Genomic DNA, 25,849 nt, shown 5'->3' with positions numbered 1-25,849 from the left:
TACAGCTGAGGCTGAAATGTCATTCATTTTTAGATATTTATTCATAAACCAAAGTATTGGACAAATCCAAAATATTCACCTAATGATGGCGCAAGATGTAAAGTAAAGGAATCACCTGTTATTACAATTCAGGCAATCCAGCCAATAGTTGTTGAGACATTAATATTATGGTAATGAAAAAAGGGAAAGTCACAAGATTCATTTTGCACAAATTTGAAAGACAAACCCTCCAATAGTTATATATAATAGTAATAGAGATATTTCCGTCTGGACCAAAGTGGTGGACCGACCGACCAACTGTCAATGTCATCCCTAGCCCAACCATGGCAAAAAAAGATGATAGCAAAAAAACATAAAAACAATTGTGGCATTCAGGGAAGAGAAGTGTTAAAATAGATAAACAACTAAAATACTCCCCTCAGATGGTCAACAGACTGACCCACCAAATAACTCCAGCATGCCAATGAGGGATTAACCCCAGACCAGCGCCGCCTTACAATCTCAAACCCAGAGAAACTGAAACTGTCTTTCTGGAACCCTGAATACCAAACACACAAACAATTTATATCTGATTTAAAGCCATGAATACAAATTGGCAGTTTTACCTGTCTCGCTACAGATTCGAGATATAACCAAAATAAACAGCCGTAATAGAAGACTGACAAATTATGGCTACCAAAAGAGGAAAAACTACAGGCTGGTATGAAAGTGCAAAACAAATGTCCAAGAAATGATAAACATGGGAAGAAATTTAGAATCAATAATCTGTTACTTTAGATTAAAATACTAGTCACTGAAAAACATCCTCAAACGGGGTAAAGCTAAGGCCATTGGTAACGCTAATCGCCAAGTTGTTACATCTTAATCTTTATCAAATACACATTCAATCACTTGTTGTCTTGTCTTTGCACTGTTAATTATGTTTATTCATGTTTTTTACTGCCACTCCAGCTGTAATCATTTCAAATCCTAATCTTAAGAGTACACCGTATGCTTATTGTTACTACTTATGTGATCCTGCATGTGTAATGTGCACCACAGATCTCTGTGGAAAACACACATACACAAAAAACACACATTAATTAACAGGTTTTGACTGATTTGATTTTGTTTTTGATGAATTCCAATTTCATTTAAATGCTCCACCAGGACCGTTCATATACCACTGATGCCATTAAAGTGTATTGAATTGCGTGACACGGAATAGGGAGCGAATGACAGAGTAGTGAGAAATGAGCGAAAGTGAAAGAGAGACAGAGAGAGACAACCACGGGCAGATGATGTTTTTTTTCCCCTCCGCTAGGCCGATGTGCTTAATCTGCCTGTCAGTATGACTTTTGGGGACATTGATTCCCTCTCCTACACAAATCTGAAATTGATCTCATTAATCTCCTACGCACATGTTCACAAAACACAGCAGGGCGAAACGTTTAATTAACTGCGTTTTGAGCCGAACAAAGTAGAAACTGGCAGCATCTGTGAGAATCTGTACAACATCAGGCGACAAAAGAAACGCGGTACTGATGTGATGTCCCTTTCAAGTTATCCATCTGGTTTGATTCCAGAAAGGTTCACAAAAAAGCTTTGATCGACTAAAGCTGCGGTAATATTAGTTTTCATACATATATGATGCTAAAAGAATTAGGCTAAAACTCTCACGCCCAGGCACAAATTTGCATCTTCAGCAGTTGATGACCCATGTACAAGACATATATATTTATATCACCATATATCTACATTGATTCATACAATATCTCAGGTGACGTTGGCTGATGTCGCTGGAGTGTACACATCTCAAAGTCCAGTAAAGAGCAGAACCGAGCTGCGGATGTTACCCTAAACTAAACTGTAAGCTAGTTAGCAGGACATGCTAACAACTGCGGGCAAGAGCAGACAAATGCTCCGTTTAATCCATTACACTTTGGTCTTTGCAGGGGTTTAGCAGTCAAGTTTGGCTCGTGTCACTTTGGATTTTCTTTTTCTTTCTTTAGACAATAAAAGTAATTCCACATTTTAAAAAGGATCCAGTTCCTGCTCGCTAATCTGAATTGACTTTCTTTTTCTATGCAGGAAGGATCGCTTCTTCTTGGAAGCTGCGAGTGTAGGTCACATAAGCCAACCTTCCTGTATTGAGAAGGGATAAAAGAGTATGAGCTGGAGAAATTATAGCACCTTGAAAAAAACTGGGGGAAAAGCTTAATCTCTATTATTTCCAGGATTAGTCTCTGGGTGACTCAACATCACAGCAATCACAGAGGGAAGGAAATGGCATCTTTTCATGAAGGATAGAAAAAAGGGGGGATGAGACGCTTTCATAGCGGCAAATCAGAGCGAAAGCATCAGAGGAAAGGCGGCTTTGGTTCCTTTCATGGTAAATGCATTTCCCGGGATCATCTGGCTCAGCCAGTCTTCAGCCTGAACCAACATGGCGGTTTGGAGGCACTCTCATTTCTGACGCCTACCAACACATCCCCTGATGAGCTTCCTCTGTTTGGTGCTTTGTGACATTAACAACGGAATAAGGGCGTTTTCTTCACTTCACTGAATTTAATGTGGGAAAGCATCTCACAGGTTTTGCTATAATATCACCAATACAATATGTTTAATGAATTATGCAGCTCCCATGAGGGATTTACTCATGGGAAAAAATGTAGTGGCAAAGACCAGAGACATTGTGGTGTAAACTTAATCTAGAGCTAGACAAAATACAGATCGAAAACTGGAGGAAAATGCATATACCTTTTCACATTATAGCAGGTGATGTACATACTATATTAGAGCTTTGATTCAGACTTTGACCGCGCAGGTCTGTGACCTTTTAGGACTCTCTTTATTCCCTCAGGAGTCTTCCTGCTTAGAATGTTACTATATTGTATTGCTGTATTGTGTTAAACGGCCCTGATACAAGCATTGGGGTGAGTTTGGGGGAGTGGAAGGAATGACTGCAAAATTTAAATAAATAAAACTAGTAATCAACCAAACCAAGGGAAATCTGTTTGTAATGCCTTGTAACGTAATTTTTAACTTCATCTCCTGAGCAAAAATATACAAGTTACAGTCGGCCCGTAAAATCACTGGAAAGAGTTATTTAACTAAACCAATTTAATTGTAACAAAAAGCCACTATAGTAGAGTGGAATTGTTCTTTCTTTCTAAGGTTCCCAGCTCATGGTCAAATTATGTGTTGAGTTAATACTGAATTCACATTAGGTCAAATATAATATGTGTTTTGGGGGATTTGTATTTCCTCCCTTTTGTGCTGACATCAAGGCATCGTTACATAGATCATAATTCTGAATCTTAGCCTATAGTGTAATTTTATCAATCTGCGTTAAACTGGTTGACATTTGCCACTGACTGAAGAGCTCCTACATTTTACAACTCTTGTTAATACTCCATAAAATTGAGGGTCTATTGTATATGACATCATGGATTTTTGGGCACTTGGAATATTGTGTTTTACTGTTGATACTAGATTTAGGATCCTTACAATTACAGCATCAGAAAACACATCAATGGACATATTTAATATAGTTAATATATGAATATACTGTTATGATGAGTACATTTCAAATGAGCTGTTTTCATTGGCATTCCTGAGATGGTTTGACACATTACATCAGGTCACTACTGTCTTTAACTAACAGTAATCTTTCTATTGCAGAAAAGCACCCAGTCATAACAAACGGTTTAATCAAATAGGCAGGATTAAACACTGAGGAACGTGGAATTGAAAAGCTAAAAAGTGTTGCCGCTTCTGACAGGGTTTTGCTGTTAAAGCCTGCATAACACATTGTCAAACGATGAAAATTGAATGGTATGTTTTCCACTTCATAATAGCATGAAGCGCACAGCTTTTCTGAGTCATAAAACAGAAGTGGTTAGCGCACTGCGCTTCTGCAGTAATGATGATGCCATTCATTGCTTACACAACAGGGAGAGAGCTCGGCATTTATGATGAGCTCTGGAGGATGAATTAGCATCCATTAAAACTGCCATTGACAGCTCTGCTTAGCTCCCTCCACTGGAAACAATACGGTGGAAGTGAAAGCCTAATTTCCATGACGGCTTAAAATGCTGCCCCTGCCTTACACTGCGTGGTCTTTAAATAAATCATCTTTATTGTGACATAGTACATTTAGGCCACGACTGGCGACCAACAGGCACATTCTCTTACTGGCTGTCACTGTCTATTTAAACTCACACAGCCACAGCTGGCAGAGCCAGCAGCTTCCTGAGAAGTTCTACCTGCAGGGCACCGTCCAGCCCAGATCAGGCTCCCCGCGGTAATCTGGCCTACTTTCTACAGGAGCACTGTGGGCCCATTTTCACCCCAGGGTCCACACATTTCTATTGAATTTGTTCAAGGTGAAATCTGGGACTAGTGTCCTCTGGTCAAAGAAAAATCACATGGTATTGAGATTACTCTGCAAAAGACACAAGCAGCGCTTAATGTTCACACAGAAGAATTAAACTAAAAACAACGATAATCAAAATTCATCATGCGTCCACAATCTTTCTATCCAGACTGCTGGCACCAAACAGCAGATCCGATAATAAACAAGAGCTTTACGGGAGGCTGTCTGCTTGGTGGGACTTTTTAATTTACATTATTTCCACATATTTTCCACAGGCCATCATATTTAGTATAATGTTAATCCTGGCATCAAATTCTAGCCTATTCACTAACTGCTCTGTCTGGTAGATTAGGAAAGTAAGATACTTACCGGTAGTATGTTCTAGTAATGCATGATTTGAGTTACTCTCACTGTTATCATCCATTTACGTATCTTCTTTATGTTGAGAATACTTTGTGTTTTGAAAAACATGTAAACACCAAATTCAAATTGAATGCACGTGATGCATTTTTAGATTCCGTGGACATAAAGGATAAACAAACATGAGGAGATAACGTCGATCTGCTGGGAAATGAGCGTGAATGTGCTATCAGTGCAGCTCAGATTGTTTTGTTTCCTTTACCGACCCTCTGCCCTTCCATAACGTCTGCGCGTCTTTATCAAGCACACATAAAACAAACTGCCACCATCTGCTTGAATTGAGATAAGCCTCAGTCTAATCAGACCTGCTGAACAGCAGTCAGCAGATGTGCTGCACATACTTATGGATATTTAAAGTCTGTTGCAGCTTTATCCGCCCCATGAACTTAGTAATTAGCAGCTTTCTGTCTGGCTGCTCCTCACTGGCTGCCTGCCTAGTGGAGTGAAATTTAAGGATCGTGCATTAGCGGCTTGGCTGAAAAACACAGGATCCCTGCTGATAAAATATGTTTATCAGGGATACAATAAAGAATACAGGCTAGCATCAGCACATGCATGGGGTTGTAGTAAAGCGACATATGGCATTTCAAAAGTTTAGAGAATTGTGTTTATCTGCTCTCACATGAGCTGCAATTGTTAGCATGTCAGGCTAACTAGCTTAATACCTAGAAAGCAACCTAGCGTACGTTGACCAGAGGTCCCAGTTCGTCCCAGTTTCAAGCTGGGTGTCTCAAAACCTGACAAATATCTGCATAACACTGAAATGACCCAGTTTTCAAAATTTTTACCTGTTTTACCAGTTTTTCCCACGGTAATCTACCAAACCGACACTTACACGGACGCTGCCACTAGACACGTCTGGACAGCTCCTGGGGGTCACAACAGATTGCCTGTATGTGGACGTCTGCACAGAGCCTACACACACATCCTCTGATGACAAAATATCACATCGACCTGAGAGAACCCTCGAGTACTCAAAAACTCGCCAATTGTAACTCCAGCTTTACCTGGCAGCAAAAATACTGCATAATGCACACACTATATTTTTCGGTCTTATGTGAAAAATCATACTGAGACATACTCAAACATAAGTGCTGGTTCCAACTGAGAAGTAGCACTGTTGCGACCTACTTCAGCAGGGTAAACGCCAGCGACAGCCATCTAATATATGTATGCATTTCAGTAGGGGGCGTTTTACATGCTTGAATATACTACGTGCTTCGATAATTATCTCCAATCATGATGAAAATGCTTGTGTGTGTGTGTGTGTGTGTGTGTGCACATGAACATGTGGGATACTTAAGGGTCCTCGTTTGGAGGTTTGAAAATATGGCCATTACGTAGCGTTAAGGCAGTGTGTTAGCTTATCATACGAGTTTGTAGGGCTAGTAGTTATGTAAAAATAAAGCCCTGTTCACAACTGCATATCCAATGTGTAACATTAGTGCCCGTCTTGGATGCTATCCTACAATTTAAAACATCATTCAAAACACAGGGGGGGAATTACGTAAGCAAATTATTTTCCTAGGACTCATTAACTTTAGCCACAGAGTTTTAGCATGATATAACCATCACGTTTATGTTTAAGACCCATTTCACAGGGTTAAACACCTTTTTAATAATCAACTTGTTTATGTATTTCAGTGGCTGAAATGTAGTGATCTTTGAAACATATTTTCTATTGCAGTTTAGAAGTGTGACACCTCTGTTCACTCCATGAAATGTAAAAAATGTAATCCTACTCACGGCATCATGATGGGTAAACCACGCGTCTTAAGAAAAAGGTTAAGGTTGAAAGTATCAACACTTAAATCGTCCATACTTTGCTGCAGCTAATCTAATTATGCACACATCTTGACAGTGTATTGCAGGAATCCTAATAGAGAGCACTAGATTTTGTAGTCAACATTTTTGGGCAATGTCATGTCTCCTAACAGCTGCATATTTCAGGAGGTTTTGCATTTTCTGCTTGATTTTCAAGGCACGTCACCGGATTGGGAAGCTCAATATTTTTACTCAAGTCAGCATTTCAGCAAATACCAAAACGTGAATGCATTTTGCTGACAGTGTGTAGTTTGAGTGTGTGAGTGTGACTGCTTGTGTGTGTGCACGCTTGCATGTATCTTAAATTGAAGTGTGTGCAACATTTGAACCATTTAAGAGTTTCTGTAACAATTGACCTCAATCGTTTGTCACCACTCCAAAGAGAGATTAATTCTCAAGGAAAAAGAAAATGTCCTCTGTCAGCAGCCGTTCATGTAACCAGCAGGAAGTAGATATACTGGAAAGCCAACTTCATGCATGTCAAAAATTAGAAATAGTCTTGGTTGTTACATATCCAAGGAGCGTTTTTGACTAACCATTGCACTTCTCCTCAAAGTGTATATAGACAGCGGGATTCAGACTGCGGCAGAGCCAAAGGCTAACAACTCCTGTTTGAAGGACGTTGAAGGAGAATCAGTGCCAGTGGACTCGAGAGTCCATTCCCCAATGGTGGTGACACAGAAAATGCTTTAACAGAACAAATTGTCATTTTGACACTGAGTGCTGTATCCCAGTTAGCCTGACTGTTTAGTTTAGCAGTTTAACTGGAAATCCGTTTATTTGACACATGACACTAGACTTTGTCAGGTAAAAAACAAACAGAATACAGAGTACATTTTGAATGTGCTCAGTAAATTTCATGGCAAATTTCATGGCAATGTGCACAATGATTGTGACACTAGAACAAAAAAGGTCACCAGAAATATAATCTAAAAATGGTCATCCTCGACGGACCATAAATATCCACAGCAAGCAAATTCTGGTTCAAGACAAAAGGTCAGGATGTCACTCAAATAATTTGGATACCAAATCTCATGACAATCTGACCAGAAGTTGTGGAAAAATATCCTCCTCTAGATCGACATTGGCGAGAAACGATCCCTCCATGTACACTATTACAATGTCAGATTGTAGGGTTTGTGGTGGTGTGTTCAATGCTTGCTACTGTGATAAGACTTAAAATATTGCTCTCTATACAGCACTATTGGCGAGGGGGTCTCACAGCTCATACACAACTGCACATACAGTTTTTGTATAGTTCTCAAATATGATTTATTAATTATTGTTGCTTTTCAGCAACAATCGATCGTCAAGCAACCACTAAAGACGATATAGGCTGAGCGTCCATCCAGCGTTTTTTCTTTAGCAGAGAAGCGCTGGGGAGCACTTCATCAAAAAGGTGCTCAGTACGTTTTTTAAACTTTTTTGCCAGTTCCTATTCTTTGATTTGCTGTATAAAGGTAAATTATTTACAGAGCTGCATTCTCGAGGAGGCAGACCATTAACTGTGCAGCGGTCAAATGTACACAGATGATGCAAGGTGAAAATGTGCTTTGCTTTCTGCCTGAACACCCGTTTCTTCACATCGCCATCAACTTGTTTTATGAGCTGCTAAACTGTACAACAGCTAATTTATGAGTGTTTCTGTGTTTCTAATGCAAAATCTTGTTTTTGCTGCTGCTGATACTACCACCACACCCAAACTAGGCAAACTAATGTAATTAGCAGGCCTAGGGTCACACAGAGTTAAAAAAAGAAGAAGTTTAAATCAGTTTGCTCAACCCTAATTTTCTTCTCTGCATCTCCACCAGACTGTATTGTTCTCTAATAATCTGATTTAATCTGTAATATACTGAACAATAACCAATCAGTGTCTTCTCCGTGTGTGCAACAGACAGTCCCACATGGCCTCTATACTGCTGAGATCACGGTACAGTCCTGGTTACCAGATATCTTGAGGCTGCATGAGCTTTTGGCAAATCCAAAAAATAACAGAAATTCATGGCATGTGTCTAAACCATTAAAATGACTTAATGTAGTTGGTCTTGGCATGCAGCTCCATTCCCAGGGCACATTTGGAAAAATACATGATGTCAGTAACTCTAAGCTTCTACATGTACAACTAGAAGTTTGATATGATTTTGAAGAGAAATTCCTTCCATAAATCTTCATCTTTTGATGTTTCAAAACTCGATAAAAAATATTTTTTTATAGAAACAGCTTGTATACAGAATCATTCAAGTGTGAGAGGTGCACCCATTCATATTAAAGGAACACTATAAGACACTCAGATAATTAATATATAGCAACAATATATTTGTTATGTAAAGATATAGTGTGTTAATATCTACCTGAGCAGAGAAGTTGCTAACTCCCGCTGAGAGACAATCAAAATGCTCCCAATCTCCTATTATGCACCTTTTAAACGTACAGATCCAAATAAGAAAATTAAGCATTTTCTCAAGATAAAATTCATCTTATTTTGATGAATATGATTTTACGATTATCAATCATAAATGTAAAGAGTCTTAGTAATCATGCCAATCAAAAATAATGTCTTCTGTGCATAAAAAACTCAAGTGAAAAAAAATTGTTCCGCTTGAGTCCCACTCAAGTGTTCAGTGTAAAAGCAAGATGGAGGTGCGATGATCACGTGCATAACCTCTATATTGATTATTATGAACCACTTGGGAAGTAAGATGCATGTAAAGTACAAGTATGTATATGTACGATAATCACATTGCAATAGATTGGATTGGGTTTACATTAAGGTTAGGGTTGGGGTTTAGCGTAGATAGGGAATGTAAATCAATGCAATGTCCTCTTAAGTGACATAAACAAGTGTGTGTGTGTGTGTGTGTGCGTGTGTGTGTGTGTGTGCGTGTGTGTGTGTGTGTGTGTGTGTGTGTGTGTGTGTGTGTGTCTGAGCTCCCACAGTGATTAGCAGTCAGACTCAGTCACTCTATTAACACTCTACAATGACTGATTGGGGCTGTCAGTCTCTGTTCGCACGGTTGAGGTATAGGAAGGCACGTTTTGTTTAAACAGAAACGAAATTAGACAGGATGCCACATTTATCCATTCAGATTGTATGCATACTGTACCAAAGGAATTTGTGGAATTAATAATAATGTGTTCAAATGCAAATCCAGCATATACATGCTCTATGTACAATTGGATGCAGACTCTGTTCCCTTACCATGAAAGGGTGTTGTAAAAGAGACATAACTACACCAGAAACCTAGTTATGTCTAAAGATGACATGAGGAGAGTAATTGTGTTATGGTGGGTTTTTTATTCCTTTTTATTTTGAACTTTTGACCTAAATATAACTCTTACTTTTACGAAGGTTGTTTGAGATTTAACAGTATGTAGGAGGGATTTTTATTTCCACATAGTGACATGAGAAAATGATTTTGTCTAATTTGTTTCTGTTACATTGGATTCTGCAACAATCAGACAGTGTGTGTGACGTGTGTTATTGTAACAGACACAAATAATGTCGGCATATCATACTTCATTTATACTTGACTTGCAAACTTGGCTCCACGGACACTGGTGTCAGGTGTTATAGATACTGTTGTGGCACAAATACATTTTAAAACAGCACAAGGCACCAAGTCAGAGTACAGTAGACTAATTAAATGTGTTCTCTATGATAATCTGCACCATCACTTTTGCAATTAAAACAATACTGTGCCATACTCATTACCATACGATTAGAATAATGAGTCATTAACGCTGCTGGATAGTGAATTTGAGCCCCAACAGGAAAATTAATTGTCCCACCCAAACTGACTCATGAACTATCTTCTTCATATTATAACAAAAATAAGGACTTGCTTTTTCTTTCTCTCTCCATCCCCACAGAACACCGTTATCTCATAGTTCATTTGATAGAGCGTAATATCACACTTGCTTAAGTTGTAGGCATGTAGTAGGCAATTTCTTGTCACGATTATCCTGAGCAAAATAATTCGTAATATTATTCTGATAATCAAAATATGCGTAACATTTTTTAAATGGCACTAAGACATATTGGAATCACTTTACCTTACATTGTGTTACAGCCTTTGAAATTAACAACTAGCAATCAAACTATGTTAAATAAGGTAATATTGAATCATAATGACTGCATAAATAAAAATGAAATACATAGAGAAAAAATTGCAATATTGTGGAAGGCTGTTGTTTCTTACATGATAATATCAATATTTTAATAAACCATGCTATATTTTTGGCTAGAAAGCCTTTTCCAAATCACTCATAATGATAATAATGATTATCCAGACAATTCAACACAGTCTAGTTTTTTTACATTAATGTGTATACGTTCAGGGGCAATCAAATAAGATAAGACTGATCATACAACTATCTTTTGTTTCAATTTAAAGGTGTTTTTAACCTCTGATAATAAATACGTTGTATGTGTATGGCATAATGCATTGTATTATGAAAATGCACAGGAGGGCTTTGCACAACCACAAATAAGATTTGAGTTAAGTTTAGACTTTAGTTTGACCAGCTTTTAAAGGGACTAAATATTGGATGATACAACTCAAGCCTGTGTCACACATTATGATTATATATGTATTGTAATCACAACCCATTTACTGTATTTCTCATTTAAACTAACAAGTTAACATTTTGCAGCATTAGTTGACAATAGAGGGCAACAGGAGGGGGAACAGGGTGCTGATGACTCAACTGAAAACTAAAAGGGACATTGTGCCCCAAATACTGGAATGAATTATTTTTACAATGTCATAATAAATGCATTTGTTTATGTTATAAATCTTGGATGGGAAATTATTGTTTTTATCATTTTAACCTGTTTTATTGTTCGGTCCTGATTATTTTATTGAGTCTATTTTTAGTAAAATAGTTTTCCTATTTCTACCAAATGTTTACGCATTAATTGTCTTGTTGTATTTCTGGGTTAGCTTTATCATATTAGTTCTCTGTTTCAAGTTTTCTATTAGGAAAATTAGGCTTTGGAAAAGAGCTAAATTAACATTTCCTACAAAGATCCATAGCCAGACGTGAACCAACCATGTAGCACTTTTACTGGATGCAGTTATTTTACAATTGTGGTGCAATTGTGTTGTGCACCTCTGAACACGCAATTACCCAAACCAGTCACCGTGTCATGTGTACACGTCATGTGGTATCGTCCATGGAAACAGATCTCGTAATGTGCTATTACACTATTGCAATTTCTTCTGTGCTACATAGCATTTTATGTCTACTACTATAAACAACAGTTGAAGTATAGAAAAATATAAATCTCAAAGCTGAGAAATACATGTTATTGTAGTTTTTTTTTACATGTCATTACATCTCTTGCATAAACTGAACAGAGAATAAGATGTATATACATAGGCTGTCACTGCAGCCTCCAAACGCAGCTCTTGACAAGGGGTGGAGGATGGGGGGAGGGAACAGCTGCAGCATGGCCACCAGGCAAAACTCTACAGTTATCTCCCCTCCAACTGTTTCCCTTTGATCTCTCTAATCTGCCATTTAAAGAAGAAAGCATCCAGAGCTGCCACACAGACACTTCTTAGTAGTTTTTATCCAGGCCCATACGACGCCATGTGTACATAAGCCACTGAAGTATATCACACAATGCAAATGTTTACACATAATTTAAACCTGCTCCATATGTTAACTCTAGGAGATGAGAAATGACTTCTCATCCTCATCATATAATGACTACAATAACGTTTGCCTAAGTGTTAATTTAAAATGAAAAATACAAACCTTTATCTAAAGCTGCAACTATATTGATTTCATTCCAGTTTAATCTGCTTATTATTTTCTTGTTCAATTGTTTTTTCTATTAAGAATTGAAAACTGCCCATCCCAACTCCCCAGAGGCCAGGGTGACATGTTTAATTTGTTTTGTCCAATCAACAGTCCAAACAACCCAGACAATCCATTTTAAGTGATATAAAACAGATAAAGGCAGAAATGCTGCAGAAGTGCTCTGGTTTGAAAAGTGACTGAAATGAATGGATTATCAAAATAGATGCTGATTAATCATCACAGCTCATACCACACATCCATATTGAAATCTTGCTTACACTTTCATTTACATCCATTTATAGAGGTCAACTGGAGACTCTCTATATGTAACGTGTGCTGGTAAATAAAAAAGGGTTAAAGTAGTTCTAAATTCATAAAACCCTAAATGCAAACAGCATTTTGCTCCTTAGCTGAATTTTTTATTTTTTTTTAAATCCCCACATTGCCTTTATCTTTAACAGGTTCCAATTATGCGAGCTAATCTGGGCATATTTCCCTTGGGAGGCAAAGACATAATTGCCAGCAATCTGCGCAGTGATATCAACGCGGCTCTTGTGTGGCTTTAAAATGACTTGACACATCTGGGAGCCACCGTGTTGTATCTGAACTCCACACTTGGCTTCATCAAAAGAGGTCAATTAGACAAACAAACAGGCGAGGAACTCATTTTGGATGCAGAGGAACTGAAAGAGGGCAGATGGTAGGCAGGAGACTGAGCCTGCCCTTGAGCAACGATGGGAACACATTGTTATAAATCACACGTTGACAGGGGAGTTCTCGCATGCATTTACGCAGATGGATGCACAGAAACAACACATCGCAAGACAAATACAACCTCAGCTACTCGTTGAGACTATTGTATTTCCATAAACAAGTGGCACTGACACATAACGTAAGAGTAAACACATGGTCTTACCGAACACCATCTCCACGTGTTTTGGGATTCCTCTGCTTGACACTTTCTTCTGTATTTGATTTAGGCGCCTGCTGCCAGTTAATCTCCCATCAGAGAAGTTGAGCAAAAAACAAACAAAAAAAAGTGCTTCCTCACAGATAACCTTCTCCGTCTTTGTCTATCTTCCTATCCACTCTGATTCTCTAACTGAGTTGAGCTCCTCCCTCAGTCAACCACACATCTTGGCTGTGAGCCAAACTGCCGCAGCTAAAGAACGCACGCATATGTGCTTCAATTAAAAGCCTCGCGCTCCGCTGATCACGCTGCCCTTTAAGAGACGGAGGAGAGAAACGGTGGAGGGCGGACTGAAAAACACAGCGGAGGAGGAAAAAGAGGCTAAGAGTGTGATGATGAGAGTCTGAAGAGCAAGTGTGTATTCTACTGTGTGCATGAGTGTGTAAGAGAGAGAGAGAGAGAGAGAGAGAGAGAGAGAGAGAGAGGGAGAGAGAGAGAGAGAAAGCGCACACGAGAGAGCTGGCATGGGACTGGCTATCAACAACATGAACCTCTCTTCCATTTATTTTTCTTCTTCTTCCCAGCTCCATTTTCTATTCAGGGTTCATGACTGCAAGCTTCCTTTAGGACATTCAAATGTGACTTCCTTCCTGCGATTACTTGACAACAATAATATAATAATTTATCAATCTGTTTCTATTAGGCTTACAGTCCATGCTTAAAATGCAGCTGTGCTACGTTGCTCCCCAAAGTTAAGATACAATAATCCTTTGTTAGTCCTGCAGTGGGGACATTTGCAGGGTTACAGCAGCAAAGGGGTAAAGTGCACACAAGACACATAGTAAAACATATATTTTTTAAAGACAATATAAATAATAAACAGTAGAACAGTAATAAAAACAGTAAGGATCTACAATAACCAAATATTATTGTATATACAGGCAGAACTGTTTTCCACAGTGTATTTCTATTGGACAATGATTCAATTGAAGTGATTTAAGTGTTTTTGTGGAGCTCAGCTGGTTGTGTGGCCTGACAGCAGCAGGAAGGAAGGACTCGCGGTACCTCTCCTTCACACACCGGGGATGAATCAGCCGGTGGCTGAAGAAGCTGTGCAGAGATGCCAGTGTCCTGCATGGGGTGGGAGGTGCTGTTCATCAGGGGTGAGAGCTTAACCATCATCCTCCTGTCTCCTACCACATCCAGTGGACACCCCAGCACACTGCTGGCCTTCTTGACCAGTTTATTGATGCCACCAGAGTCGTGCACTCCAAAAGACCCGAGTCTCCTCAGCAGATAGAGTCTGCATCTATCAACATCATGGGCACAAAGCTAAAACATTGAAAGGCTTTCGGTGCACATTCAAACGATACACCTTATTTGTTTACGTCCGACACTGTCGTCTGGTCTTTGTGCGGATTGACTGCAATAAGCTCTTATTTGATGAGAATGAATTATTTCTACACTCCTGTTTACATTTCCAATAGGTTGAGTGTGCAGAGCGTTCAATCAAAATACCTGAGTCAATCATGCAGCACATAATCATTATTTTTTCCACCACCGCTTCAGTGCAAATTTTATAATCACCAGGATCATTAAACAGCACTGGATTACGGTTCAGCAGTGGAGTAATATTTTATTTTCTCCACAGTTCCTCAGTTTTGTGGTGTGAAGGTTCACCCTCTGCTGCTAGTCATATCATTTGAACCCCCAGAGTTTCTCATTTTATACATGTTTACATGTCGTTTCTGATGATGATGATGATGATGATGATCACATGAGTGGCTAATATGGCTGAAATGTTGCATTTTGATGAGAAACACAAAGTGTAACAGTAGCAAACATTTTACATCGGTGTTCTCGGAGTGAAGCGTGATGCTGAATTTAGCAGATGAACTCTGAGAAACATATGAATTTCAATATGATCGTTCTCACAGCTGTCGCACAGCCAGTGATCAGAGAAATGATCAGATTCAAGACCACTTATGAAAGTGGCCCAGATGAAAATAAAACAGATCCAATCAGATCCGTGACACACAAAAGAAAAGAATGTCGGATTTGGCCACCTTTGTTTGTAATATGAACGTAGCCACGGTCTCACTTAACACCTTTCAAGAACTTTTGGGGAAACTGCATGAATCTCTAATGAAGCATTATTATTAGTTTGGAGATATTTTATTTAGCTAATTATTCTGGAACTGTGATTGTCCATTTGTTGGTTGAAGTTCAGTTAGGCTACTTGTGAGGACAATACCACACATGTATATCTAATGGTCTAAAGTACAGTGATGTAGATCTCACTACTCTCATGCAACACACAAATCACACATTCATACAATTGAAAGAAAGATACTATGGTGGCAGGGGCGTGGTTAGCTCAGCTGGAGAGGGGAGAAGCAACTCAGGGAACAGGTGCCGGGATGAGACCTAATTGGCCTTAGCTGGAGCTGATTGTGTGTGTGTGCGTTGTGTGTTGTGTGTCTTGACTACATAAGCCGTAAGATGGACGGAGGAGAGAGGAAGGAGCAGAGGCACAGTCTGCATATGACAATAAAAACAGTTGCAACGATATCTCAAGTGTGCTATTGTCATTGGTGCTGGGGGGAACCCAGAAGTAACAGGACCTTGTTACAGATACGTCTTTGGGATAATCTATATTTGCCATCGATGATAATATATGTATATTCCATGAAAATATATATTTGATTTCTTATGGAAAGGCATAACTCATTTGCATCTATATCTTTTAGACAGATTATCAGTAGAAGTCAATCTTCCAGTGCTTCCATGCAAAAGAGGGTTATCGCTCTGTAACGAGTTACGCAACTATAAATTATGGACGCTTCACATATTGATAGTGCAGCTCTTTCCATACTCAACGCTAATTTCAAACTATTTGAGATCAGCAGCGTGCAACTCTAGCAGAGTGTTTATTTTAATGAGCAGGTGGGAGAGATTGTTGTTCATCTAATAGCTCGCTCATTTTCCAGACTAATCTTTGGATGATTACTGTATTGACACACTGTAGAGCAGAGTTTGATTCTGGGCTCTTTTTTGTGTTATTCATCTTCAAAGGCTCTTTGCAGTATGACAGCAATGGTCTTGCCTGCACTGGAGAAAAAAAATTAAGTATATTCATTCATGGGCTGTATTAAATGCAATGTTACTCCTACATTATACTTACTTTACTACATTTAACAAATACATACTGTACTTTCTAGCCTTTATTTTACCAGGTCGGTCCCGTTGAGATACAATGATCTCTTTTCCAACGGAAGCCTGGCCAAGATAGCAGCATAGACAAAGTTTCAACATACACAAGACACACAGAAATCACATGAAACAGATAAAAGACATCAAAAGATAAAGCAAAAGGACTAAAACTCCGGATTTATACCAAAACAAGAACAAGTGCGGTATGAAGCCGCTCCAACTTTACACCACTTAATTTAGTTGTACAGCTATCCCAACTAGTTGCTTTGCAGATGAAGATTAAATATGCACCTCTCTCTCTCTCTCTCTCTCTCTCTCTTCTCTCTAAATTAATAAATGAATCTTAAGATTCACTGCTTTCTGCTTATAATTGCGGAAGAGGAGGAGAGGCAGAGTTTCAGTGCATCTGAGAACTCGACTCATTCCATAAGCACGTCGTTGGATATTTGTAAAGGCAACAGAGAGACACGGACGCACCGCTGGGGAGGTCAGGCCCTTGATGCATTGTTATTCATTCCACAGTCACTATAATCACCTCAAATAAACACAATTATTCTCATAGTCTGTACCCTGAAACCAAATGTCATATACAAGTGTTGTCAACATACACATAGGCACACACACACACGCGCTGCTTGTGTCTGCCCTGTGTGCTCCTTGCTGGCTCCTTGTCCACTTGAATAAATGTGGTGTGGAAGCACAACACTGACGAATCCTGACAGTTATACACTTGACTTCAGCCTGCTGCATTCAAATGATTGTGCAGGGAGACGGCCTTGAGCAGAGCGATTGCATGTCGGCTACACACAGCATGCGTTCATCTAGCTGTGGACTTACTATGCATAATCTTATTCACCTATATGAACTCTTTAGGTGCGTTTGATTGACGTGCCAGGTTACTTATGGAAATCACTAACTTGGTAAAGGGAGACAGAAATTTAGAGGGAAAGGATTTTCAAAGCCTCTTTGCTCTCAATCTAATTCACCTCCCAAAACCTTTGTACTGTATTTGAACAGTTTTGCAGCCCATTGCATACATGCGTATAGTTTTCAAACTACACAACGATTATTTCACTACAAATATGACTCTAGCCTTCCTCATATTTGTATTAAAGTTTTCAAATGTTCTGACTTTATATGTTTTATTTGGGTCTAGAGTTCAGGTACAGCTCCCTGGGTAATTTCTCAGACTTTCACTGAGCTGTACATGACACAGCCAGTCCCTGAGGGTTTTGATGCCTTCTATGGCAACAGCTAAGTCAAAAAAACTAGAAAATGGTGAGCCAGGCAAGCCCCCTGTTATTCTGTCTCTCCGTATCCAGCTCCACTCCTGCAGGCCTTCAGACTGTGCAGAATGGCCGTTGATGACAGATTAAGTGACGTCTTAAAAATGGCTGCTTTTTGTTAAGCAGACTTTGCTGCAAGAAATGAGGCCAAGCAGCACACGACTCCAGCTGATAAATGTCCTATTTCAAAGCTCACACAGTGTGTTTCAGCATGAATGTGCGTTTCTGTGTGTGGCTGCAGACATGTATTTACTGTATGTGGGACGGTTGTTATAAAGGGTGCAGGAAATGCTGCAGGTCACCTCTCTCACGAACATCATGTTCAGGTTTGATTTAGGATGTGTGTGTTTGAACACACTAAATTTGAAGAAAAAAAAAGAAGAAAAAAAGTACAGTCACATTAGATTACGCTGAAACGTAGTGGTGCGTGCACAGCGCGTATATATACTCCTAAAAATAGCCAAAGATACATATCAGTGCACATCTTGCAGGTTAAGCTTGCTGGAAATTATGTTACAGTCATAGATGTGGTGTTAACTGCGTACAAGAACCTTTATTTTTGCCTGACTTAAACCTCTAAGGTTGTACCTCCTCCAAGGCAACATACATTCCCTCATAAAACAGCACCAATCATGGGGAGGAGTGCTATCTTTAGGAGATGTCGGCGTGACATTCAGATAAACGCAGAAATTAAGGGAAAATGTTTGTGTTCTTTTTTTTAAACCAACAAGATTGCCTTCAGATTAACATAAAGGTATGCATGTCTGAAAGGGGCTATTATCTATAGATGACGCTGAATTAAGCACATTTACCTTTAAAAGCACTTAACATCTGGGGCACAATAAAACATTTGAGATAAGTCACTTTCACGTGAGTTTATATGCATCACACAAAAAACAAACATCATCCTGAAAAGTTGGACACCATAACTTCTGGACTGAAACTACTCCACAGTGGTTCAGCAGCTTAGTGTTGAGTGCAGGAAGGGGAAACTGCTCTGGTCCGTTCTCTTTTCAAAAAACCCCCAGTGAGAAGCACCCTATTAAAATCGCTTTTCATTTCAGCAATCACTTCATGCGACCGAATAAAGGGAATGCTAGTTCAGCTGTGGGGATGGGATGGGTATTATTAGGCTGGTTTCATCGCAGCACAGACTGAATTATACTAACAGTCAACTTAATTGACTTGGCTCATCCTCCTTTTCGTCTCTCTACTTTGAAACAAGCAACACAGAGAACATGTCTTGTGAGATATTGTTTAAAACATGCCATTTGCGTGTAGCAATATTCCTATTTATTATCAAGGTTTAACAAAAGATATGCCTGGCTGCCATTTTGTTTCGGCAAACCGTTGTTGAATGCAGTAACGAGTTATGTTGTTTTTACAAAATGATATATCAGCTACCACATTAATTGGATGCTGAGAGTTCAATATATAAACACAAATCCTACTGGAGGCTTTGTTGTTTAGGTATAAAATCTTAAAGGGACTTTTACTCTATCTTAAAATACATGTTTCTTCTCTTACATAGTGCTATTTATCAAACTAGATTGTTTTGGTGCGAGTTGCCTAGTTTTGGAGGTATCAAAACGACTTTCTTTCAACCATAATTCCTATATGAAACTGCTTACAACAAGGTCTGTGTATTGTCTTTATTTTGCATTTATATGGATAGATTATCTTATCGATCGTCCCATTATATTCAAGAGAAAGCGGACATCTCTACGTATCTCTACATATATCCAAAAGCTCGGCAACTCACACCAAAACAATCTTGATTGATGAATAGCACTACAGGTAAGGAAATATGTATTTTAGATGTTTGGGTGAACTATCCCTTTAAGGTTTTTATCGGTCCATTGATAACAGCCAGCGCTTAACAAAATACCATATGTGTGTATATGTGTGAGTAAACACATATTTACAATTCATACTGTAGCTCTCCAGATATGTTAGAAATAATTATTACAGGTATCTAATATATTGTGACGTATTAGCTATGCTTTTGCAAAGACAAATATTTTTCAAGAAACAAAAAATACTTAAATCATTAGTATTTTATCGCTTACTCTATCGATAGAATTTTTTTTTTTTTTTAAATTGTTAGAAAATTTTGGACTCCAGGATAATCCATTTTTTAAAATATTATTATTATTATAATATATGTATATATAATAATAATATAAAAAAATGCATATGTTGCAGCTTCAAATATGATGAAAGAGTACAGGACATATCAATAAATTAGGCAGTCTGTCTTTAAAAGGAGAATTCACAGGCTATTTTTCTGTCTACGGTCTAGTTGCATTTTCGCTCCACATAAAACCATTTCACGGCTATTTTTAGGACCGGCAGCTGTTTGACTGTGGTATTGTCAATTTCACAACAACCCAAACAAAAGGGGTTAAACACTCTAGGGTTCATTTAACCAGTTCAAACATTGCCGGTGTGAAATCACTGTGCCCCATGTGAGAAAACGAGAGGCCCTTCACCCTGAGGGCCCACACAAGCTGCCCGTGAGTGAGCCTCATCGTAACTATCAATTATTGGATGAGATAGCTCTGACATGTGTGGCCTGCAGCATGTTGGGTGTTTAAACGCTGTCGGTGCTGATGCTATTGATGTCTAACCTCTCAACCCGTGTGCATTATGAAAGGCATGCAATGATGAACAATAAACATATAATATTTGCTATGCCCTACACTAAAATAGAAAAAGGTCCTTTTTTTCATAAAGGTTTCTGTATATCAAAGTGTTTTTTTTTATAGTAGGGAAGTATTTCTTAAACACCCCTTCCCCCCCATTTTAGAAAAATTAGTCCGTAAGTGCAGCATTTACATCTGAGAGCTCCCTGCTGTGTTGCCAGCAAACTGTAGCAGAATAGAGGTCACATTCACACTTTCTCAGATTGTTGTGACACTCGTATGGTTCTCCAGATAATAAATCTCTTCAGTCAAATAAATATGCCAATGCAGTCTAAATGATGGGCAACAGCTACCCACAAACAGACATAAGCTGTGACCCAATTCCATAAATTATGCAGGTTTTGAGTATACATTGTGTTTACTGTACAAGAGAAAAGTGACAAATAAAGTGCTTAAAACGGTCCTTATGCAGAATAAAAAATATATAAAATACAGTGAGATCCGATCTGCGGCCACAAACGAGCGAACGAGAATATATTTTAATAGCAGTTCGCAGGAAGTCCAATGACAGTCAACCACCATTCGTTTTATTAACTTTATTCCTTCTGAAGGACTATGAGTAATAATGATAAATACATTGTGTCAAGTCTATCATCACAGAGGAAACCACTGCTGCATGTCGCCTGCATGGTGATGTCATGTGGATATAAAAATCCAGATTTTTGTAAATTGGAGTATGACCTAAATCTGATTCTCAGAGACAGAGTAACATTTCTGTTGTGGACCATGTTAGGGTTAGCAGACTTGAGATTGCCTTATGCATATACAATACATAAACCACCTATAGTATGGCACCACTCTGTTCTTTCTGCCGATGGTTTTTCTTCTGGTTTATTACTAGAAGATGTTTCCAATGATAAATAATATGTCTTCATCATAACTGATGGATAGCTTTGGTTTTTCACATTTTTACCCAATTTGGAATGGATAATTCCCCTGGCACTGAAAGTCTTGGCTGTGTCCAAAACTGGTAATAAGTGCACTATAGAGTGCTGCAGGAATAGGTCCTAAAAGCCGGAAATTAGTTTTTGCACTTCAGGTTTCCTTATTTTAAGTCAATGGGTTTTTTGAAGGGGATTTTGATAAGATGTCGAAAATAAGGTCTGTGGTTAACACAAGCATAGGATATTTTAACGGTTGGTTCTACAATACAAAACATACCAGTAGAATTGAAGCTTTTAAGTGTCTATAGGTGGTTGCTACAAAAATGTCATCACGCCAACGACTCCGCTTTTACAGCCGCAGTGTGTTTACCGGCTCCCATTTCATTGTGGTGTAGTTCGTTTCTAGCCTAACATGAGCCTTATACTTCTGTTGATTGCATTCACACAAAAATCCTGAAAGTGGTGCTCAGTTGCGATGATTATCTTGCGGAACAAAATGTGTACGTATGACAAACTTTTTTGTCGAAACAACCAGTGCAGTGCTAACTTCTGTGGTTGCCCTGCAGCACATACTACCACCATAGAGTCACCAGTCATTTTTATTCACTTGCTAAAACATAAGTTAACATTCACAGAAAAGCCTCTTTAAGCACCAAAGACCCTAGAAAGTCAAAAATACAAGGTAGATAAATACAGGCCAAAATTGTCTCGTGCTCTGGATCAGTCTCACACTTTTAAGTATGAATGATGATCTGCAAAGGCAATATTATCTGACACAGAAATAGTCAATACCATTCTGATGGTAACAAAATGAGGTTGAAGTGAGGGAGAAATTAAACAATGGATATCATATTAATTTCATGCCCTGTGATTGAAACTGCTAAATATGTGTGGTAAGCCAACAGAGAAAGACAGCCTCATAAATCAACATTAAAAAGTGCCATCTTATCGGCCAGTTGTTCATTAGAGGCTTTTTTTGGTGCTTTTTTTGTGTTGACTGATCAAGCGGGTCACTGTGGCAGAGTGACAAAGGTGGTGGTGAGGGAAGGTGATTAATGGCCCCTCGTCATCAAAACAGGTGTGCTTGGAAATGGCGAGGGGCTCTTCTGGAATAGTAAATACACTGAATGCATAACAGCTCCTCATGATTTGCAAATGTGAACAATTACAAGATCGTGAGTGAGGTGTTTATTTATTTCAGACTTTTAGTATACTCTCTGACTAAACAAGGTGTGTTAGGTATCAGGGTACAGTTCCCGAGTCTGCTGAACGACTATTACATGTTAAACTATACAGCACAACTTGCACAGTCAGTGCTAAGGAGAAGCTAAGCTTTTCTGACAGGTTGGGGTGGCTCCACATCATATATTTTTGCTTTTTTTTATGTTGCACAAACCTGTCTGTCTATGGAGCAGATAACAGTGTGAAAACCAGACACAGTACCTGCACTTCATATCAAACTCCAGCACCAAGAAGCATTTTTCTAGCACTTGTAAACAGGGAAATATGATTAAGGAGGGAAATATGATTAAAACACTCCGGATGACAAAATAACAGAACAATTGACAATACAGCAGCCCTGCAGTAAATAGCAATTTGGAGAAGTTCATAATGTTCTGTTTTGTTCAGACTGCAAGAGCTGTTGATACAACTGTGGTCATTTTGAGGCAGTTTATGAGCCTTTCAGACAATGTTGGTCAATGTTGTTCTTCTCTAGCAATAACTGGTGCAGCTGTTTCATTACAAAACATCACAATATTTGAGATTCAAGCCCGGACATTTGACACCCTTGAAAGCAGACATTTTAACGCATGAAAAGCGAAAAGGTGTAATTAATAACGTGGCTCTGTTCCATTTAGATTCTGCAGCAGGGCTCTGGTATTGCACATGATGTCGCCCTGGCATGGCTTACTGGGACGCTTCAATATAATGGAGCCATTATTAATGTTATTAGTTACACCAGTGGTTTTCAAAATGTCGAAAAGCCCATTCACTTGAGAGTTCTTGGCCTCTTTGTGTCTCTGTAAGTCGTTTTAATTTGCCTTGAAATGTCAATTAAAATGGTGATTGTCTGCTAAAGCTCACACTTATTCTCATTTGATCGCCATCTTAATATGATTCACTTTTGAAGTACAGAATAAACTATATTGCAAGCTACAGCCTCAAAAATTAACCACAGAGCTAAGTAAGAAATGTTCCTCTTAGTTTGCCTTTTCTAGAGCTTTCAACTGTGTCACACAATCTTCTTCATCAGCATCAAAGTGGATAAAACATGACAGTTACTGAGCTTGCATGTCAACAGATCTATTTCAATGCCAGCTGAGAAACCTCCATCCACTGATCTTAAGAAAGTTTGATGTGGTTAAAAAAATAATGGGCGGGGAGATAATAATGTTAAATGTTAATTGACATTGTCAGAAAATATCAATACAACTGTACGTGTGTTTTTGAGGTTGTAAGTTGCAGTGTCCCAATAACGTTTTTTCTGGCCCCGAGCGAAGTATCCGCCGATACCGTGTCCCAGTCCGATACTTCTATTTTCTTGCTGCACAGTGCACACTTCAAGTACCTGAAAGGAGGGTTGGGCAAAATATATTTATCACATCGATATCATGGCATGAGACTAGATATTGCCTTAGATTTAGGATATTGCAATATTATAATATGGCTTCAGTGTTCCTGGATTTAAAGGCTGCATACAGGAAAGTGATATACTTTTCTAAACATACCAGACTCTTAGCTGTTCTAGTATTTGCCTTCACCCACTTAGTCATTACATCCACATTACGGATGACTATTTATAAAAAATCTCTTTGTATAAATTGTTTTGCGAAAGCATCAAACTCTACAAATATCAATTTTGACTTTCTTCATACGTAAGATTGATTTCATATTTAATTTAGGGCCGGGCCAGGCCCATATGAAATCAATCTTTTGAGCATTGTTGCTGTCTTGAAGGAATTTCACTCCCCTTTAAAAAGTGTCCTTTAGTGTTGCTTCGGTGCACCTGTGCTACATGTGTTACGTTGTTTATGTCTGTCCATCCTTTGCGAGGATCACATTAATACATTTCTCTTTTGGGCTTTTTGCTCGCAGGGCTAATGTTGCCACCTGCAGTGGCGTGGTGGATGTGGTTGTCGTTGGCTCTCCGGCGTGGTGTGTGTGATCCGCGGTGAAACACCATGCACCATAGATGACCGCAAGAAATTCTCACACTGAGCTGAGCTAAAACAAGTTCACATAAATTAGGTAAATAACAGAAATAAACAATCCCATGGTGAGTGGTGTTTTGCCGTGGTCAGGTAGAGGAGAAACAGACAGTCACCTGTGTGACAGTTTACATGAAGAACAGATCGCATAAGGCCCAATATAGCAGAAGATATAGAAGATATAGCTTTCTTTGATTGTCTGTTTTATGCTTATTTCATTTTATGTTTGTAATTTTGTAAAATTTTAAATATTATATAGGTGGAGGTTTCAAATAAACCCAGTTGGCTTTTTGCCTCTTCCTGCACTGTGGTATTAATTTATCTTTGTTATGTTTATTATTATTATTTTTTTTTATTGTTTGAATTGTGCAAAATAAAAATGAATAAAAAAGAAGCACCCGACAGCTCTATCCTACATACATTTACAAACCAAAATAATAAAGTGTATCTTTTGAGGGCCAGACTTAATCTTAAACTAAATAATTATCATAATCTACAGTGAATCAGCAGGAAAATCAACTTTTGCACAGGTAGATGAAATGAGTAGAGAGACAATAGCATCAGTGCATCCTTACCTGTGCTGATGACCTTTGCCAGTCGGCGCAGCCTCCTCTGGTGTGTCTTCCCTCTGTAGTGGATCTGGGCCTGGGCGTTAGAATTCAGCTGTATGTGGCACACCCGGCACATAGTGGCACTGCTGCTGCCTTGACGCCGCTCACGTTTGGCCCTGTGCACCGCTGCCACCTTCCTCTCCTCCTCATCTTCCTCTTCTATGTTTTCCTCGTGTCCTTCCTGACTCTTGGGAGGACGGCTGCTGTCCGGCGAGTCGGGGCTCTTTGGACGCTTCATATCTGGAGAAAGTAAAAAAGGCCATTTGCCAAGTGTTAGCGATTCATGTGATATAGAAACAATACAGTTTCCCATATGAGACATTTCTTCAAAATGCATGTTGCTAAAGGATCCACAGGGGGGCAACAGAGCAGCATGGCTCCATTCAGAGCAGAGTAGTCTTGGTCTTTTTCTTTAGTGTGATTCAAACTGCAGTATGTGCACCACCATTATAGTGCTTGATATGTCATTGTACCAAACAGAGTGATTTCTAAGGCAGACAAAAGATGCTCATCTCTTGGATGTATCCACAAACTTCTATGTTGTTCTATTAAAGAGCTCAAATTAAGAGGATAGTATACCACGTCTTTTCTAGAATAACCCAGCCCGAAAACATGCATCCGC

The 25,849-nt window shown here is 38.9% G+C and overlaps 1 protein-coding gene across 1 annotated transcript in view; it reads right to left on the bottom strand.

Annotated features, from left to right (window-relative positions):
• Positions 1-25,465, bottom strand: part of LOC306754192 (zinc finger protein 385C-like) — a gene marked incomplete at both ends in the record, with an annotated part of 36,560 nt that extends 11,095 nt beyond the window's left edge. The window contains one exon of the mRNA XM_079238116.1: positions 25,192-25,465. Within this exon, the coding sequence (XP_079094242.1) occupies positions 25,192-25,465 (274 nt within the window). The remainder of the gene's footprint in view (positions 1-25,191) is intronic.
• Between the last annotated feature and the right edge of the window lie 384 nt (positions 25,466-25,849).

This window comes from Taurulus bubalis (assembly GCF_910589615.1).
Source record: "Taurulus bubalis genome assembly, chromosome: 2".
NCBI lineage: Eukaryota > Metazoa > Chordata > Actinopteri > Perciformes > Cottidae > Taurulus > Taurulus bubalis.
Note: the sequence above shows the minus strand (reverse complement) of the source record. Positions and strands in the feature narration are given on the sequence as shown.